The sequence below is a fragment of the Diadema antillarum genome, unplaced genomic scaffold (genome assembly GCF_040938485.1).
Source record: "Diadema antillarum isolate AM-2024a unplaced genomic scaffold, OU_Dant_1.0 scf00000135, whole genome shotgun sequence".
Taxonomy (NCBI): Eukaryota; Metazoa; Echinodermata; class Echinoidea; order Diadematoida; family Diadematidae; genus Diadema; species Diadema antillarum.
Genome location: NW_027271024.1, coordinates 308,135 through 323,084, shown reverse-complemented (window position 1 = coordinate 323,084; position 14,950 = coordinate 308,135). Strand labels below are relative to the sequence as shown.

Sequence of the window (14,950 nt, the reverse complement as noted above, 5' to 3'; positions counted from 1 at the left end):
AGTGACAAAGTGCGCCTCGAGAATACAAAATATTTTCCCCCTGGTTTCTATGCTTCCTATGCTTAATGAGCACCCGTCACTCATTTGGATCGACGTCTGTAATGACAGCCAGCCAAAGTATCTCCTGACACTAGGTGAAAAATATGGGCTTGAAACTATGTCAAAGCTAGGATTTGGATTGGTTGGAATTCTCCATCCCAGATTGGAAAGTCTCGATACCTGGAGAAATTAACACCCGAGTGTGCTTTCTCCTCGTTTAAGTTTTAAATACTAAAAGAAATGCCCCTCCCCCCCCCCCCCCATTTTCTTTCACACTCGGCCGATTCCTTCAGCTTGATTGACAGCTGATTTGTTGGCAAGCTGTCATGTTTAAGTGCATACTCAAGGTTCTTTTAATCTATTCATGTTCTTTTTCTCTCATTTGATTGGGCTGACTTGAATTTGTGGAGTCATTTATGGAGATTGCAATCCAGTTGTAGTCTACACAACTTCTAGATTGTGTTTTTCATTTCATCTCTAATCATGTTGTCCTTCTAGGCATTTGAAATTTCCAAGGTGTGAAAGACCAGTGTTATTCTCAATGTTGGGGGAAAAGTTGTATCCTTTTTTTTTTTTGAGGGGGAAACCAATTTCAGTCAACATCTGACCCCACTTGATGCGATTTCTAGGTCATGGAATATGGAAGACTCTGTGTTATTCTGAAGCGAATGCAAGACAACGCAAATGGGAGTAAATCCAGACATCTGGGATAACAACTTATGCCTCAATCTATGAACATTTCAATCTAGCGACTTGACATCTTATACAAGCTCAAGGTTTCTTCCTTCCATGTTTTGGCAGAAATACTTCCACCGAGGAATGACTTTATGACTTGTTTATGGATATGGTGAACTACCAGGGGACGTACGACTACCCTCATAATATCGCTATCAGATTGCCAACAGGCAGGAATTGGGGCGACAGTCGCAGGGAGAGACTTTGGGGGTAACAAGACCTCCACACCGATATGGAAAAGCAATTGGGCGTTAACTTTTGACTAGGAGATATCTTGCCAAAAATACTGCTCAGAGAATTGGTTCTGCCTAAAACCAATCTAGAACAGATCCACAGAGCTATCAACACCTTTACTGCAGCACACTTTATTCTTTTCCCCCAGTTTTCTTTTTATTTTGATCCGTCACATTCCATAACATTATGGACATTCCGGTTTGATCCACATCTTTCACATCAGTAGTAAATAACGAGATATGCCATTTATACCTATGATGTCCCACAATCACGTACTGCAATAATTTACATCTCACGAAAACCCATCATGCAAGAAAGTGTAGATAGTAAGAAATGTTCACTATCAGCAATATGGGTCTTGTTTTATGAAGAGTAGGAAGAGGAAGAGGAAGAAGAAGAAAAGGAAAAGAAGAAAAAGAAGAAGAAAAACTAAAAGTAGAAGTAGTAGTGGTGGTAGCAGTAGTAGCTGGAATAGTAAAATACCAGGAATTGGAGAGGCGAAACGTGTTGGAAATTTGACTGAACATTCTTTGGGCAAAAAGATAGGAGACAGAAATTTGTCGACAGCCAATGCGTGATCTGGTTTAAGATAAGGAGATCCGATCCCTCTAAAAAGAACAAGGGGCTTAAGGTTTCAGAGAAAACACTATCGAGTCATACCAGCAGATAGAATGCGTATGTAACACAATCTCAAGGGTCTAAGACAAGCATTTTGTTGTCTACCCAACACTGCGATAAACAGAAGGCGAGATCATTCATTTGATAGCCCCATCAAATTGATTTCACACATAAAACTGACTTCATTATAACATACTTCATCGTCATTGATTCCTTGTTGGCATCAGACCGATTTAAATGATATACAAATGTTCACATACCATCTTCTAGCATTGCATCATATATAAATCTATGGGCAAAAAAAAAATAGCATTCACATAATGCAGAGAAAATTGCATATTACAGATATCTCAGAGTCTCACAGAGGAAAAGCAGAGAGCGGGGTGAATTCCGTCTTCCATTTTCTACGCTCGTCAAAGGGGACCATAAATATCCATGCATTTTGAAAACGGGACTACAATTCCATGCACCGACGACAGCAACCAACAGACTTAACAGAGTCTACTCTCTAAAATGTGGGTGAAATATATGACAAAAAGACTGTAGCATGCAGTCTATGACCATTTTACTTTCATTATTTAGGTTTATAAACAAAATTTAAATTCTTACAGGCATAGGAAGAGGAAACAACTTGTTGCATGCTCAATGGAAGACTGTCCAAGAGGTCAATTCACCAGGACATGCATTCTAAGACCAAACAGCTGTGGCCCTCCTCTGCAAAAACTGACCGGTCTGGTCTCCACAGCCCTCTAAAGACGTCATTTGGTATCAAAAGAGCACCCATCGGGTAATTATATTACATTATGACACCTCCATCGAAAGTCCTGATCTTTTCGTTTTTCTGATTGCCCGATGGCATCATTAAAAGGCCAAGGAATGGAATATCTTCTACGTTTTGTTCTCTTGCATACGGTTGTTGCAAGATTGTGATTGCGTTTCGTGCCAAACATAGGCTGACGATATACTCCACAATCCAAGGAAAAGCGGTATTGAACTGGGTCCAGAAACGGAATGATGCAAATGAGGGCCAGGGAGCAAGTGTGTGCTGATGACATGTTCATGCCAACACACCTGAAGTCTTTCTTTGATGATGCAAAAAAGTACCAAGCATGCATACAGCACATTTTAAGTATGCACACAGCCACATAACATCAGATGATTGAACAGAACAAGAATGATTCCAGCATTTCAAGCACAGATAATGGCTTTCATTGTAATATATAATGTATTCAATGAAATAATGCATACAATGAATTAATTTATACAATTTCCTGAATAACATTCTTATACTTTAAAAATATATTTGACATTGTAAATACAAAAATGCATTGAACAATTTGAAGAAACGAGTTGTCGCACGTAATTTTGCAAAATGAGTATTCCATGTTGAATGTAAAACAAGTAATGGAATGCTGGTAATATGTTTTAATTGCAATTGATTACAAATACAACGGAAAATGGCCTGGCACCGCACAGGTGTACATTGCTGCCACTGTGACCTTTGAACCTCATGGGTCAAGCGAATATTCTTTATGAAGTCTGAAACTAGAAACAATAACAAATGGCATGGAACATACATGTAGACCCGTATATGAAGATATATGAGCTCTGTGCTTGCAAGAAACAGAATGTTGGCGGTGGGCTCTTATCTGCTTGCAAATTTGCCAGCCAACTGCACTCTCATGTGCACCGGCGCAGTAGCAGTATATTTTTCATACATCACAAAATGGCTTCGTGATAAAGATGTAACGGATTATGGATTCCAAGTTAGAGAGGCACAATTCATCACGGGACATTTTCTCCACTGCTGTGTAATGCACCGATAAATTCCTGCTGAAAGTTTGCTTCTACACGTGCCACCTCACTATTACTGAGGGAAAATCCTGGCATTTGTAGCAGTACAGTTATCACGTTTGTTTCATGTTTTAGGGTGGACTCAACATATATATTAAGCACGAATGATAAGCTACAAAATTAAATGGGGTGGGTTAAAGAAATACACGTCTCTGACACGGAGACTGAATGAGACTTTTTTTTAATGTTAATAATGTTACACAGACTATAATCTACTACACAAAGGACAATATTTTAGATTCTACCAGTGTTAATACTACATTCTAATCACAAGTGATCTTCAGCTCACCAAGGTACTTGTACTAAAGAGTACTTTTTTATGTGTATATATTACTGTACCTTGTGTAGTGTGTGCTAATTACAATGATCTCATCAAGACTACAGTTATTTCAGCATAAGTTAGCTCATTTTGGGTCATCTTGTATGAATTCAAAAAAGTGCCCAAATCCATATTCAATCATGATCATATTCTCGTGGCATGAATTCATTTTCCAGCACTGACGTTTGTTGTTTATCACCTTGAAATCACAAACGAGTGTTGCAATAATGCATTAAGATTTAAAGTTTACAGAGGAAGCCTTCTCCACTTTCACCTCCCAGCTAACAAGAAAAGAAAATTGAGGATTTAAAGCTAGGAAAGGTACCAAAGATTGTTCATGTGCTTGGCAGGTTTGCTCAAGACCCGATTCATACTTGGTGTTTAATCTTAGTTTTTGCTTTTGATTGACCCAATAGAGCTGAACTATGCTATGCACCAGTTATCAAGTGTAAAATGGGGACTTCTTTGATACAGTGTTACACTTGATTGCAAATTTGGTACCAGCTGTAAGTCATGGTTGTCAATGCACTGACCAAAACTTGCAACCATTTGCCACTCTGTCCTATGAGGCCCTGTTCACATATGATAAGGCAGCATGGAATTCAAAAGCATTCGATTGAGATACAGAGGTTGAATGAATTAATATTTTCATCTTTTGGTATTGCTATTTGTCAATGATTACTGAAGTAAGAACATCATCTCAGTCTGCACATATGTATGAATCATACACAAATGTCATTTGTTTATATAACTAGTCTGCATAAAAATATTTTGAAAAGATACAAAAATTGAATACAATTAGCACAGGAAGAAAAGCTTTTGGCATGAAATATAATCAGCGCAATATTCATAATCCCCCAAATATGATTTTTACATGGGTTTTTTTTTTCTTTAGAGGAGCTATAGCATTTATTGTCTGTCATGAAGATAGACATATATTTATCCATCTTTTGAATGGAGCAAACTGAGAATAAATATAAGGAGCTGAAACTCCTTCAGTCATATCCAAAACTAAGATTTGAAAAGATATTGATATATATACAAATATCATATGCATTCTCTTGAATACCACTTGTATCTCTATCAAAAGCTTTTGATTCTGGATTAGTGACGGGAGTTGAGAGGGACAAAGTGGGGGTGTGGTTTTACCCCCCATACTTACTTGTATACTGTGGATGGTGGCCCCACCCTTGTTCCCCTTGCTGGCGGCGACATGAGCGAGGTACTGGATGACTTTCTTGGTGTTCTCGGTCTTGCCAGCCCCGGACTCACCGCTGAGGGTCAAGATGCGGGAAAGTAGAACATATTTTTCGTTGACTTATCCATCATCAATATCAAACTCCAAAGCAGGATATGTTTGAATTGTAATGCTTGGACAGCTGATGTACGGCAATATGAAATGTTCATAGTTGGGGAACTTTTACTATTCATTTTGGCCCACTCATGCTAAGAATAATGCATTGTTAAAGTGGTCTTTCAAAGCTACCTCTTCATTTCATGTGGGAGTGTTTTGTGCAACAGATAACTTTGGACACAAATTACTCAGGCACTATATGGCATGCAGAGGCCAGTTTGAATCAACTCATCTGAAAAATCTTAATGATATTTTAATGCAGTGCCAAGTTTCATTCACCTTCTGCCCAAAAAAAGTTTTTACTGTGGTTGGGGACAGTTGCAGAAGTCCAAAGAGATTTCCCTTCACAAATGACTTTCATTTTTGTTTTCTTGATAGGTTTGGTGGCGTGCAAACCTTACTCTTTCAAAGTATAGAATTACAACTAATTTTGTGATTATTACAAACTCAGTTCAGCACACAAGAAAATAGTTCTGATGATAATAATGATAATAATAATAATAATAATAATAATAATAATAATAATAATAATAATAATAATAACAATAATAACAATAATAATAATAACAATAATAATAACAATAATGACAATAACAATAATAGTTAACAAACAAATAAATACATGAATAAATACATAAATAAGTAAGTAAATAAATAAATAAATAAATAAATAAATAAATATATAAAACTTAAGTCTTTCAACTCTCTGTCACCCCATCCCCCTATCCTAACTGATCTGTATCAGTGTCTCCAAACAAGATAAAAAAGGAAACATCTAAAATAATTCAGATTCGTATTACTTCCCACAAAATTAGTATGTGTGTTTATATGCATATAATGTGTGTGCTAAATATAAATCAAATGACATAACAAGAATACTTGGTATAGTGAAACCATGGCTCTTACAGAAATACACTCTTTGAAAAAGAAAGGAAGAAAAAAAAAAACCCCTGAAAGTAAAACCACTCCCTTCCCAGCTGAGATCCTTGCCACATCCTTTACCCCAAGATGTCTGACAGTCTGGTATATCTCAACACAGTAAGGGGTCTAGGCTTGCCTGCGGATACATTTCAACCTGTAACTATCATACTTACAAAATGTAAAACTACAAGAAAAAATAGAAACAAAAACAAGAACTAGAAAAAACAATGGAAAATAAAAATCGGGAAAAATCATCTTTGCACTCCATGCTTTTTCTCTCAATGAATCGAGCTTCCATTCCCTATCTGCCTGTAATCTTTTTTGTTTTTCTTCACACTTACTTTTCACCCCATCTTAAGGGCAGCAAACTCCTTATTTATCATAATAAACATTTGAAGTGTGAGTTTCACACTCTGACGTGTGTTGTTAGTAATATCTTTACACTTGTGATTCAATAACAAAGATTTTACCAAGGGCCCAGGCATTGCTTACATGGCACTAGTACTCATAGGAACGTCGGGCCACACAAGTCTTGCAAACATGTGTTTTTAGTTACTCTACCACTATCATATCATCTCTTCCTATTTATCTCTTTCCAGCTAGAAGTGACAAATATCATCACTCTGTTCACAATTTAGGTCTGACTGGAAACATAAAACATAATTTAACCCATCCATTATCAGAGCACTGGCTGAAACTTTTGATACAAAATCGTGGGGGGGGGGGGGGGAATGTATATTTATAGTCTGCCACAGTCATTATGATCTCCATGATGCTGCTTTTATTTTAATTCTTTATAAAAGAAAAAGGACACAGCAATTTTAATATATCCAATATTACAATGGTAGGAACATGTCAAGGTTTGGTCACTTGGGGGTGGAACAATGAATGTTATCAAAGGACTATCTGACAGAGCACTGGTGACTTCATTCATGCGAACAACTTGCTTGTACTCGGGGGAAACAATGCTAGAAATTTACTTTGCGGCCAAATCGAGATCTAGCATGAGGTCAGACTACTCCAAAGATACACGTAGTATCAAAATGAAGGTGTGGCACTGACATCATTGATATAATTTTGAAAATAACATTTCGTACTTTGGGGTTTGCCAACTTCAGGTACATTATCATCTGCAGGGTATTATTATCACTATTTGTCAGTACTGTAAAAGTGGATATTTTCGTGCAACTAATTTTTCGCGATTGGCCGGGTAAGAAGAGGTTCGCGTCTTTTTAATTCCACGGAATCAAGACATCACGCACAAGAACATATGGCAAGCAAAAATATTTGCATGCTTTTATTTTCGCGCTGGTTTCTGGTTGCGCAAAATGCGCAAAAATTTCCACTTTTACAGTACTCTCTAACAATGAGATCATCTAACACTTGTTATTCTTATTGTTGTCATCATTATCATTACACTCATTGATATAACTTTTAGAATCATCATCATTATTATATTACTGACATTATTGTTGTTTGTTATTATCATTACTATATCTTGCATCACTACTATTACAATCAACCTTTTCTTTTTCTTGCAAGTTATTCTACTTTGCACGTACGAAGCACATACCAAGCAATGTTGGGGGGGGGGGGGGGGGGGAGGGGTGAACATCTCTACAAAGGAGACAAATGAGGAAACCCTACGTACCAGTCTTGCTACAACTAACAAGCTTACAATTAGCTGTGACATGCTTCTCTATAATATGCCGTCACTGATGGAAATAATCAGAGGACTTGGTATCGATCTCTGGCTTAATTGAAGCCCGTCTAGATTTGAGTTCTCTGGGAGTTACATCAGGGCCTTGTCAAGAGAGAAATTAAATTGCTAGAAAGAGAAACTATCATTTTCGCATGATATCAATACATATGTGTACCTTTCCTTCATGTAGTTGAGTTACATTTAGCCTAGGAAGAGCAATGCGTCAATGTCAGATGAAACTTCCACATAGTACAGCAGAGAGATGTGAAACTGGTTCTATTTTCTCCATGTGAATGGGGCCTACTCCCTTCTTTAAAGGTACAAACCACCTGCCGTTGTTGCAAGGTTCATGAAGGAATGATATAATTATAGGCTCACTTAGCTTCAGACAATCCATCATACATTTGTATGGTAAATGTTACAACAGAACGGAACAGCAGGAAAAAATTGGACAGCACATAGTGCCAATTTGTTACACTACAGTGATCACACCTGATGTTTTTTGTTTTATATCTATAACCCTTTCTTTGTACCAGGTTATTTGTCCAATCAAAAAAAAAAAAAAACATATGTATTTGTACATTTTGTTGTTATTATTGTAAGTATAACCATTATTATCATTATCATCATAATCATCATTATCATTACTAGTATTAACATTATTACTGTCATTACTGTTATCATCAATATTATCATCATCATTATCGTCAACATTATCTTTTTCATTACAACATCAACAAAAATGAAATGGAATGAAATTCCTCATGCTACTCTGTTACTTCTGTTGATTATTCCGAAGGCAAATTTAGGTCTTCACTGATGGGGGTAGGGACTAAGTCAGAGAAGACCGACAACTGATCCCTCAATTTCTTGAGGCAGGAAAAAAGGCTGTCCGATGGGTCACCTCACGCGGAGCGTTTGCACCTCCAAGCCACACGCACAAGACCCCACCTTGTCCTTCCCCCGTATCATCTCAAATTGGGGAACATGTGTCAGCTATTGCAGACCTCATCATATTGGTTTCATATGGATCATTATCGTGCGATGAGAAAACAACTTTTTTCTTTTTTCTTCTTTTTTTTGTTGTTGCTCAGAGCAAGCTGTTCCCCTCCCCCCACCACCAGACTTAAAACAGGGATGCTCTAATATAAACAGCCATGTGTCTCTAAGGATCTGATGAACAGCACAAACCATTCTTTTGCATCATGTATTTGGAGGTTTACTTCTATTTAGATGTACAGTATAAGACATTCATATATAGAGAATCGCTCAAATGAATGGTCAAAACATCTGACAGAAATCTATATTCTTTATATTCTGCTTCACGTCGCTTTGATTAGAGCTTCAAAGAAGGGATGATGTAAGTGATGGCCGAGTAAAATATGGTGACAGTATCTCGAATGTTTAAAAGGTGTGAAGCAAAGTCCCCTATGTGAAATCTGCCCCTAAGACAACCACTGTCCACCCAGTCCAATAAGCTACAGGCCAGGCAAGACAACCATGGGACCTCCTGTGTGTGCGTGTGACTTCCACCACTGTACTGTACCACCACTGGAGCGGACACACCCATATCACTTCCTGGTCGACCTACAACACGGCGTGAAGGAACCCAGGGCTATGCCTATACTTACGTGCAGAGGATGGCTTGGTCCTCACGATCTGTGTAGAACAGAAGAGAAAAGATAGAAAGAAAAATATATCACAATCATAAGTATTGTCTTCACACACGCACACACACATAAAAATGCATGAATTATGACTTTCTCTTTCATAAGTTTTATGGAAAGGTATGAAAAATCTTCTGAACGGTGAAAGCTACACTGTATAGGTCTCTCAAAGAAATTTATTGCAGTACTGGTCAATTGATCATGAGTGCCTTGAGAGCATGGGTTGGGTAAACTCAATCTTACAATGACATTTTATAAGTAAGTAGAAGTGAAAGAGAAATATGGTTTCTTGGATAATTTCATTTTATTAACATGAGAGGATTGTCATTATTGTTCAGCTAAGGGAAATTCTTTCACTGCTACAGTTATTGATGCCTGGTTTTCTTTAAACAAGTGTCGACCTGTTCAACAACTACAAAAAAGTTAGAATCAAAGGAGTTACACAAATAGTAATGATGTGTGCCTGTGTCTTTCTGTCTGTTTGTGTCCGTGTGTGTGAGTGTGTCTGTATCTATGTCTGAATGTGTGCATGTGTGTGCTTGAATCTGTGCATTCACATGGGGGTATAGCAGGCTCTGTGAGAACATGAATGCAACGGATTTGTCATCGGAAAGAGTGGGCAGCGGCATAATTTCGGCCTTAAGTCGTCGCGCCCCGACTACTGACGTGCGCCTTGCTGCAGATGGAGCAAAGGAAAAGCTCTCCTCTGTCCCACCGGCGTATTACCGGCCCAGCATGAGGTAAATTGTTTACGAATGTGTAATCTAGCCCAATACCGGGGACTTCCTTCCCCGAGTTGAATGCTTCCGTACGGCTTCCTAGCCACGTAATGGTTCTGCCCTCTATCACTCAGTGACCTATTCTCCAGGATCTATCTCCCTCTTTCTCTCTCTTTGCATGGCCATAGACTGTGATATTCTTTTTTATTTCGATAATCTTTTATTAATTTACCATTTATATGATACAAATGTAATATCATAAGCTGGACAGGATAATATTCCTATGCGCGCACACACACACACACACACTTACATATGTACGTACACTTTCTTTCCCATGATATTTATTTCCTTTCGATTCAAATATTATTAGTACAGTTATCTATTACATACACACAAATTCTTTTTCACATATTTTTCATCCTGTAAAATGAAAAATTATATAAAGATATGATTTTGACCTATCTTTCATGCAAGAAGGCAGCTTTTGCTAATATGCATACATGTATCATAGGGAAATTGTACACATACCAACATATCCACATAAAGAAGCATTACTACACACAAACAAATATATTCACACACACACACAAATGTACAAACTAGACAATTTATTCTTTTGTGATAGAGACCTGTAGGGCTATATCTGCACTTAATCTCTCCCAGGCTAACATCATGACTTTTCAGCAAAAACCGATGATAACAAAAGCGACACATTTCACAGAAAATTCTGATTGCCGCATAATCTCCCACTAAAGTCCATGAAAATGCACATATACATGATTGTACAGTTCTTCTTTCAAAGGGTATATGCTTAAGAACTAGTCGATCTTTCCAGCCTCTTTACAACTGTCACAGTTTCAAATGTAACAGCCATTAAAAGAGAACTTGACAGCTGTTTTGAAGTTGCCATCACGACTAATCATCGCCTGCACACTTTGGTTTCCATGGGGACTGAATGAAGAGCTGTCACACACTGTTACCATGACAAATTTGGCTTTGGCAATATCAATCTGCACTTTGACATACTCTTCAACATGATAGGCTCAAGTTCCTGAGGTCGACATAGTGACGACCTAGAACAAGGTACCAACAGGGCCATTTCAGGTTGTGCTCATGTGTCTATAGATGTTTTTTCCTGCCAGTCAACAAATCATTTTAAAAGGATACTCATCATGTACTTCAATATGACATCAAAAGCCGCAAACCCCTGTGCAACAAAACCAGAGAGGAAGGCTAGGGCAGTAGAAAAGCCCCAGTGGTTTGATAATGTTTCAATCATGCCCAATGTTCAGTAAACTCAAAATCACAAAACAGGAACTGGAGGGGGGGGGGATGGAAGATATGACGGAAGTGATTTCTGTTTTAGAATGCTACTGACAGGATGTATAAAGGTCATATGTTTGTTCGGCACATTTCTGCACCTTCACGCATTCAGGCCTTTTTTCTTTTTCTTTTTTTTTTTTGTGTGTGTGTGGGGGGGGGGGGGGGGGGGGGTACCCTAGATACGTTCTTGCAACATAACTTCCTACAAACTTTCAGTGAACTGGTAACAGTGTATAGTAGATATATGAATGTTTGTTTATGCAAATCTTCCAAGCATGAAATAGTTCTGTGCCATACTGTATTATTCAAAAGGCAAGAAGCACACAACCAAAACACACCATGAGAGAATTCCAGTTTTGTTTTGCTCTTTTAATGAAAGTTCACATTCCCTCAACTTGTTACTGACATAAGTTAAAAGGGAATATAATTCCCCCTGCTTTCCGAAACAGGTAAGTATAGTGCTCTTTCATTATGCTAGAAAATTGAAAATATGTTGAATTTACTTTATATTTTATTGTTGTCCATACATGATGTCACTAAGTGTTGCAGTCTTCTCATCCAGTAATGGCTGCACCAAAACTCCAAAAATTTGTAACTTTTCAATGGATAGTCTGATTTTTCTCAAACTTCACTGAGGTATCAGGATACTAATATTGCTGCATCCAATCAATTCACATAATATTTGGGTTTCATTCTCTTAAATCATACACAGGTTTACAGGTCCGGCATGGATTATAATACAACCAAAAAATGCGAAACCATTTTGATGTACGAATCTAGATCACACGTTTGGTAGTTTGCAGGTGGCTTCCATGTAATATTTGCCATTGCAGTTGACAAACAATCTTCAACTTGAGTCCATTCTCCTATCTAGTTGGACTTTGTTTTCGCCTCTAACCAGCAAGACTGATATACAACAGGGCTGCCCTCTTGTTTACCTGCAGCGGTCACTTACAGTCACTGATACAATCAGTTACATAATGTGTGCATTTTTTATTGGCTCAACAAACATCGAAGGGTAGCTATCATACCCAGAATCCTTCAAGATTGTTTGCATTCTCCTGTTTACTTTTTGTCCTATGACTCCTCCACATATTCAGCAGCTCTCTACCGCAGAAGAATCCAGTACCTCTTCCACAACATGTTGATTTCTGCAGCACCGATACGGCAGGCGTGCTCACTGACGAAACTTTACTACTTCAACAGCTCCCTTACATTATGCTCCCCTAAGAGCCCATAAACAACACTCCCTAACCTATTAGAATTCCTCCACATGCTACAATATCATAAAGAAAATCATCTCCTCTAACCCCTCCCCAAAACAAAATAACAAAAGATAAACAATCTTGAACAAACAAACTGCATTATAGCAATTAAACTTAAATCCTTTTCATATACACAGAAATAATGAAAGCACTACTCTGAGGTTAAAAAACTGTTTCAAAAAATGTGACAACCACTCCCTAAGAAAACAATCATAAAAACATCAAACATGTATAATTATATACAAGGGTAGGCAAACATTTTTCTTTTATACTCTATCCATCCCCTCCCCCAATCCTCTAATATCATATGAAGCTCTGTTTTTAGACTGACCATAACTGAGTCGAAGATTGTCTGTATGTGTGTGGGTGTATATCTATGATCTGCGGAGCACTTTGCCTAGATGATGGAACATATCTCCTGGGTCGTGCTGTTTGTGATTGATGAGGACACATTACGACCAGTGCACCTGATCATGTGACCCAGCGCTCACCCCTATTCATACATGACTACTTTAGACGCCACTAAAAGAAAGACGCCACTGGCCTTCATACTAATCTCCACAACAAAGAAGTTGTTCTATATATAATTCACTATTAGAAATCACAACCACCCACCCATCATGCTCATCTCCTTCCCTGTCCCCCCCCCCCCCCCATTATGAAAAAAAACCACAAACAACAATTATTATTTTCCACTTTCACAGCAAATATTAGACTGTAGAAAGGGCTAGAAATATTGAAACATACTTTTTTTTGTTACAATGCAGCCCCACCCACCTTATTTCTGAATCTCTTTCTCGATACTATGACCCCCCTCTCCCTCCCCAACCCCCCCCCCCCCCCCCCCCACCATCACTCTCAATACCCCCAACAACATCGTTGAATGACTTCACACAAAAGGCAGATCAATGGATGCGCCTGCTAGACTAGAACAGTGAGTAAATAGCAGAATGCCCCCAGGAATGCGTGGAATGCGATCCTCCTATTGTTCTCTGGAGGCACAATGCCTCACCATCGCCCTTATCAGATGTACAACATGGGGAACCAGGATTGTTTCTACGTAAGTAGTCAACTATACAGCAGCCTTTCGCAGTAAGGAGTCCTTTAGACAGGAAGTGCCTTAGTCATGCTGTCTTCTGGTAGTAGACTGCTATACAGATATGTAGAGTCTATCTCTCCCTCTCTCTCTCTTTCTCTCTCTCTTGCCCCTTCTCGACTTTTCCACCTGTTCACTGCTTTCAGGAACAAAACAAAAACAAAAACAAAAGGAAACTCATCTCTGCCATGACTGTGGATAGACAAAGTTCGCTGCCCTTTCTTTTGCCGATCCATAATATGCCCATGACAAAATGCTTAATATACTCTTCGGGAATTCATTCAAAAGCACATTTTTTGCATATCATTATGACAATACCTTAACCACATTACTATCAACAACCGCTGGAGCAAAACATTAACCACACTTTATGTCTCATAAAGAGAGACGTATACCAGCAATGATACTTTTCTGACTCTTCGGAAGATTTCATGATAACACAAAAGAGACATCTCACCATATCGGAAAACACCATGGTCCACCTTTGTTTACGAAAAATCTTGGAGCATTCAAATATTTTCGGAGTACAGGAATGCTTCGCCTGGCTGGTAACCAGTGAAGTCTCGACTCGGAACAATCGTGTTGTTCAGCGAAATGTGACTAAATGGTCATTACGCACAGATTTTTTGAGCTTACGTTCACAAAATCTGTGCCTTTCAGTATCTGGCCCTCTGCCATCACACATTCTCACCACACATACTTCGTGATCACTGCATTGCAGAATTCCTACGCCACAGACATTTTGAATGAGAATTTGTCATTAAATGATGTTCGGACGACTCATAAATACCTGCTGATAAACAAATGATTTATTGCGGTTACAACTGCATCTGGTACACATATTGCCCAATTACTATGGTGCGCACCTACAGTAGTCTCACCTGCTTTTACAGAGGAAAAAAAAGAAGTAGGAACTTTGGCTTGTTTTTTGAAGAGTAAAGAAGTAAAAAGTGCTAGCTGATCGACACACACAAAAAAGTAATTGTATATCTGCGAGAGACATAAGCTGCCGTGCAAACACACAAAAGAAAATTGCAGTACCTCTTTTGGTACCTATTTTGCTGGCTGCTTACCGATGACACAGCTGCACATGGACCGTAT

General features: G+C 38.4%; 1 protein-coding gene across 1 annotated transcript in view; it reads right to left on the bottom strand.

Moving 5' to 3' along the window:
* The window catches only part of LOC139720965 (uncharacterized), a 150,296-nt gene that overhangs the window by 82,723 nt on the left and 52,623 nt on the right, over positions 1–14,950 (bottom strand). Inside the window, exons 3-4 of the mRNA XM_071632295.1 lie at positions 9,408–9,435; positions 4,962–5,073 (exon numbers count right to left, since the gene is read on the bottom strand). Of these exons, the coding sequence (XP_071488396.1) occupies positions 4,962–5,073; positions 9,408–9,435 (140 nt within the window). The remainder of the gene's footprint in view (positions 1–4,961; positions 5,074–9,407; positions 9,436–14,950) is intronic.